The sequence below is a fragment of the Entamoeba dispar genome, genomic scaffold (assembly GCF_000209125.1).
Source record: "Entamoeba dispar SAW760 scf_1105229458795 genomic scaffold, whole genome shotgun sequence".
NCBI classification, from domain to species: domain Eukaryota; phylum Evosea; order Mastigamoebida; family Endamoebidae; genus Entamoeba; species Entamoeba dispar.
Window position 1 is genome coordinate 2,451 of NW_001853371.1, and position 5,423 is coordinate 7,873.

The 5,423-nt window shown below is 29.1% G+C and overlaps 4 protein-coding genes across 4 annotated transcripts, besides 4 other annotated features; 2 read left to right on the plus strand and 2 right to left on the minus strand.

The window, feature by feature from the left end:
- Positions 1 to 70: part of a microsatellite that runs on past the window's edge.
- A 104-nt stretch (positions 71 to 174) lies between these two features.
- Positions 175 to 227: a sequence feature (AT_rich).
- A 116-nt stretch (positions 228 to 343) lies between these two features.
- Positions 344 to 368: a sequence feature (AT_rich).
- Positions 369 to 388: 20 nt separating this feature from the next.
- EDI_202070 (uncharacterized protein) lies at positions 389 to 4,048 on the plus strand (the record flags this gene model as incomplete). Its single annotated transcript, XM_001734930.1, has 1 exon — positions 389 to 4,048. The coding sequence occupies one exon, from the start codon at positions 389 to 391 to the stop codon at positions 4,046 to 4,048; it is 3,660 nt and encodes a 1,219-aa protein (XP_001734982.1).
- Positions 400 to 427: a sequence feature (AT_rich).
- A 38-nt stretch (positions 4,049 to 4,086) lies between the features above and the next one.
- On the minus strand, positions 4,087 to 4,455 carry EDI_202080 (uncharacterized protein; the record flags this gene model as incomplete). Its single annotated transcript, XM_001734931.1, has 1 exon — positions 4,087 to 4,455. The coding sequence occupies one exon, from the start codon at positions 4,453 to 4,455 to the stop codon at positions 4,087 to 4,089; it is 369 nt and encodes a 122-aa protein (XP_001734983.1).
- A 27-nt stretch (positions 4,456 to 4,482) lies between these two features.
- EDI_202090 (uncharacterized protein) lies at positions 4,483 to 4,935 on the minus strand (the record flags this gene model as incomplete). The annotated part of the gene is made up of 1 exon (XM_001734932.1): positions 4,483 to 4,935. One exon carries the CDS (start codon positions 4,933 to 4,935, stop codon positions 4,483 to 4,485), a length of 453 nt encoding a protein of 150 aa, XP_001734984.1.
- Positions 4,936 to 4,977: 42 nt separating this feature from the next.
- On the plus strand, positions 4,978 to 5,423 carry EDI_202100 (uncharacterized protein; the record flags this gene model as incomplete). The annotated part of the gene is made up of 1 exon (XM_001734933.1): positions 4,978 to 5,423. A coding segment is annotated over one exon (446 nt), but the record flags the coding sequence as incomplete, so codon positions are not given.

Here is a 5,423-nt window from a genome sequence, read left to right on the forward strand (position 1 = left end):
ATTTTAATTTTTTTAATTTTCTTAAATTAGAATTTATTTTATTTTTTTCTTTTTATAATAATTTTTTTATGGTACAATTTGACGATAGTGTGATAGCATCATGTAGTACGTAGTGGGAAATTTTGGTCCTTTTGGGATATATAACATTTCTATGTTTTATGTTTTATATAACACTTTTATATATAAATAGATTATGTTTTATATAACAATATTTATATTTATATTTAGAATATGGAATTCATCTTTTTTTGACATCTGGGTACATTCTTTTGAGGTATTCTTTTCGTATTTTGAAGTATTACACTTTTTGTATTTCATTTTCTTTGATGTATTCAACTTTTTGAATTTAATTTTTATATATTTTTTATCTTAAACAACCATTCAATCAATGTCATTCAGAAATAATGATATTAAAATTAATAATTATGAAGAAAATCGTCGTCGACGCCAAAGACGACGAATTACAATGCAAAAGAAAGACTATGAAGAGTTGGAAAGAAAAGAAACTGACTCTCATAGATCTTCTGGCTTCGAAACGATCGGGGATCGTGTTCGACAACGTAGAGAAGCCAGTGAAAATCGTTTAATTAACGATTTTCTTCGAGAGAGGGAGACTGGACGTCTTGACTTAGAAAAATATCGTCAAAGACGTGAAGAAGCTATTGCCTCTCTTGAAAGAAAAAGAAGAAATACCCGCACTATTGGAGAGTACGGAACTACTTCTATTATTGGTGGTACTGCTGATAATAGAGTAGTTAGCGGAGCTAGTGTTGGTACTACTTCTTTAATAGAAGATCCCCAATTAGACTCCTCTTTTGTCCCTCCTCAAAATGCCCCCTCTGACCCCTCTCAAGAAACCCCTTATGCCCCACCTATTATAGCCCAACCAGCGGATGATACATTATCTGATGCAGAGGTTCAAGCTATTCTAGAGGAAATACTCAATGAAGAGGAATATGTTACATTAGATTTCCTCACTCTAGATAGAATAGAACCTACAGAAAATGAATTGCATCTAATCCGTCTGGCAAGAGAAAATAATACTGATGAAGAAATAGAATTCAGTATTATTAGAAGAAGAGATTTTGGGCTAGAATATACTGCGCAGGTATGGGGTGGTATGCTAGGGGAAACCTATAGAATAAGTCAATTAATTAAACAACATGACTTAATCCCCCTAGTTGAGTTTGTATTTGGTGGTCGACAACGACGATTTATTATTAATTTAGAAAATGTCGAACCACAAGAATTCATTAATAGATGTGTGGGGTTTAATGTTGGTATAGAAGAATTTTGGAGGAGATATGATGATGAAGAAAGTGAATTAAATATTCCACCAGGAAAAATAGTAAAAGAAATCATCATATCAATAGTTAAACCTCCACAACGCCAACGAATTGATGGAGCAATGTTCAATTATTATCTTGATGAACATTGGAAACCATTAAAACATATATTAAAAAAATATCAAATATATGTTCTAGATGAAGTTGCAACAATAGAAAATTGTTTCATTAATGCGTTGCAATATTCTGGTGTACTTACAACAACAGAAATGACCCATTTAAGAACAATTGTAAAGGGGATTTCAGTCACCAAGAAAACACTTCATCAAATAGCTGAAGAGTTTAAACTAGACATTACTCTTCGATATTATAAAGGGGATAAAATTGAAAGCTCGCGTGTCACTTATGGAAAACGTAGAGTTAATTTATTCTTACTACGTTGGAAAAATAATAATCATTATATTATTGATGATGTAGTAGAAGTGACAGGATATTTCATTACACATTATGATGAAATATTAAAATATACAGAAGAAAACAACGAAGATATTAATAAATATTTTAATGTTGTTAAGAAAGAAAGCGGGCAATATAAACATTCTCTCACAAGATATATTCCTGCATATAAATGTATTAAATTATTACATGAGAGAAATGCATTTAAAGAAATAAGAAGAGATAATTTATTAAAAAGAAAATATTATGACTCTTTCTTATTTAATTCATTTTCTGATGAATTAGCAAAATCAGAATCAAGAATAGTAGGGGAAATAAAGAAAAAAGATGTCACAAATACATTATTATTTGCTGACTTTGAATGCTTGGTAAGTGGTGAAAATCATAAACCATTTTGTATTATTGTAATGGATGAAAATGGTTTATGGAAAAGTTTCTATGGATTACATTGTGCAAAAGATTTTATTGAATATATAAGTACCATGGAAACACCAATATGTTATTTCCACAATTTGGGGTATGATGGAAGATTTCTCGCCAAGTTTGGTATTATTAATATTATTATGAGAGGAAAAATGATTTATAAAATGGTTGTAAAATATAAAGGTAAGAAAATTATCTTTAAAGATACACTCTCATTAATACCAACTTCAATTGGTAATTTTAAAGAATTCTTTAAACTTAATGGTGAGTATGAAAAAGAAATATTTCCATATAATTATTATAATGAAGAAACTATGGAAATAGGAGTAATTAATGAATGTGGAAATAATGAACAACCAGTGTGGAGTGAAAATACTAGAAAGAAATTTAAGGAACTTCTAGTTAAAAGTAATTGTCGAATTGATAATACTCATTTTAATTCAAGAAAATATTGTGAGTATTATTGCCTTCGAGATGTTCTTGTACTTAGAGAAGGCTTTTTAAAATATCGACAAATGGTTCAAACTCATCTCCACCTTGATTGCGTCTGTTATGCCTCTCTTAGTTCAATGGCATACGCATTTTTTGTTAACAATTGTTTTGTTAAAGACGCAATATTTGAATATACAGGGGTTGTTCGAGAATATATTAAACAAGCAGTATATGGGGGAAGAAATATGACCAGTGAAAATAAAAAACATTATATCACTGATGAAATTGTTGATTTTGACGCTTGTAGTTTATATCCATCTGCCATTGCACGTTTATATTTGCCAATGGGAGCGCCAAATCAAATGTTTCATCCAATTGAATGGTATCTTGAACACCTTATGGATGAACAACAATTTGAACCCTCTGAAACAAAATTTATTTCTTATTTTATTGTAACCATTGTAATAACAAAGATAAATAAGAAAAGAAAAATGCCTATTATCATTAAAAAGATAAAAGGTATAAATCATTATGTAAATGAAGAAACCACCATGATTGTAGATTCAATTTATCTACAAGATTTAATTAAATATCAAGAAATAGAATTTAAGGTGGTACAGGGGATATATTGGAAAGGAAGTAAAGTTGGATTATTTAAAGAGAAAATAAAAGAAATATATAGAATAAGGAAAGAAATGAAACAAGTAAATGATCCAGCTGAAATTATATTTAAACTGGTAATGAATTCTTCCTATGGAAAAACCATCCAAAAACCAATTAAGGAAGAAAAGAAATTCTTCAGAGGAAGAAATAAAATGACATCATTTTGGAGACGCCACTTAGAAGATGTCATTGTTGGGGAACAACTTTATGATTCAGACGTTTGGATGGTTGACGTAAAGAAACAATTAGATGACTTTTTTGTTCCCAACATTATTGGTGTTCTTATTCTCTCCATGTCCAAGAGGATAATGAACGAATTAATTTATTTATGTGAAGATATGGACATTGATGTTTACTATCAAGACACTGATAGTATTCATATAAAGAAGAAGGATCTACCACGACTTGAAGAGCTTTATGTATCAAAGTATGGTAGAGACCTAGTTGGGTCTGAACTAGGTCAATTTCACTCAGACTTCCCTCTTGTGAAAGGGAAACCGTCTTGGTCAATAAAATCAATCTTCCTTGGGAAGAAATCCTATTTGGATGTCCTCATTAATGAGGATGGCGACCAGGATTATTTAATCCGTATGAAAGGAATCCCTAAGAGTGCCATTATTGGTACTGCTAATGAAAAGTTTAATGGGGATATGGTCGCCTTATATGAATATCTTTATGCGGGTAATCCGCTTATAATTGACCTAGCCAAGTACGGTGCTCACTTTTCTATTGAGCGAGATTTTAAAATATCATCACTGAGTGAATTTAAAAGAACAATTAAATTTTAAAGACAGCTCAATTAAGTCTAATTGATTCTTCTTTTTCTTTATTTTGTTAATTTTTGTTGTTCAAAAGGAGATAATGATGATAAATTATAATGATTTGTATTATCTTTATTTAAAATAACATCATTATAAAGTGTTTTTCCATAATTTTTAATAACATCTTTTATTTTCTTTCCTTCACTTATTTCTGTAAGTGTTTTTCCATTTGTTTCATACCATTTAGGGAGTCTATCAAGTACCATTTCAATCATTTGTCCACCAGGTATTATTGATGTTATTGTTTTTGATATTGGTAGTATTTTAGATACTACTGTACTTGTTGTTTTATATAATTTACCTCCTATTCCTGCTATTTTCTTTCCAACACTTTTAAGTCCATTCTTTAGTTTCTTTAAGAACCCAAATCTCATAATAACCAAATGATATTAATTAGTTATTTATAGATAATCATCTACTTCATCTTCTTCATCTATTTCATCTATTATATTATCATTCACTTCTTCATTATTAAGTCTATTAGCAAATAATAATGGTTTTCTTTTTCTTTTTATTGATTTTCTTTCAGGTATTTGATTGATAATATTACTTACTGTGTTAGTAATATCATTTGGTATTTCATTTTTTATTTCATTTAAATATCTTTTAGTTGTACCAATAACATTTTCACCTGATGCTATTCTATTCAATGCTTCACTTGTGGGTTCTGCTAATTTATTCATTATTTCTGTTCCTTTTTTAATAATATTTCCACCTGGAATAAAATCAACTGCAGTATCTATTAATGGTTTTGCTTTTTCTATCATATTTCCACCTAATTTAGCACCAACTGCTAATGCAGCTGCTAATTTCTTTAATCCTTCTTTGAATCTTTTCCAATTACCAAACTTCATAAATGAAATAAAAGATTGAACTAATAAATCAAAATAAACAGAATGAACTATAACGTTATTAAAGCATTAGATCAAGAAGAAACAGGTGACCTTATTAAATACTTTAATTATACAGATGGAATACTTGAAGCTAATTCAGGTGTTCATGATAATAAATGTTTATCAATTGATTCATCTGATCCACCATGTCCTGTACAAAAAGGAATGTATACAAAATTAAAATTAACAGATGAATCAATTCAAATTACAAATATAGATAAATCATCTATTACAGCATTAGTTAATATTAAAATTAAACCAAGTTCACAATTTTGGAATGAATTAAAAGCACCAGGTATTTCAAATCCAGAATTTGATAATAAATGTGAAAGTATAAAAAATCAAACAGTTGTATTCTTTGTAGGATTAAAATCATCAACACATTTATTTGATGCATATAGAGTATATTCAAGAAATAAGAAAACAGCATGGAACAAACAGAAGCATTA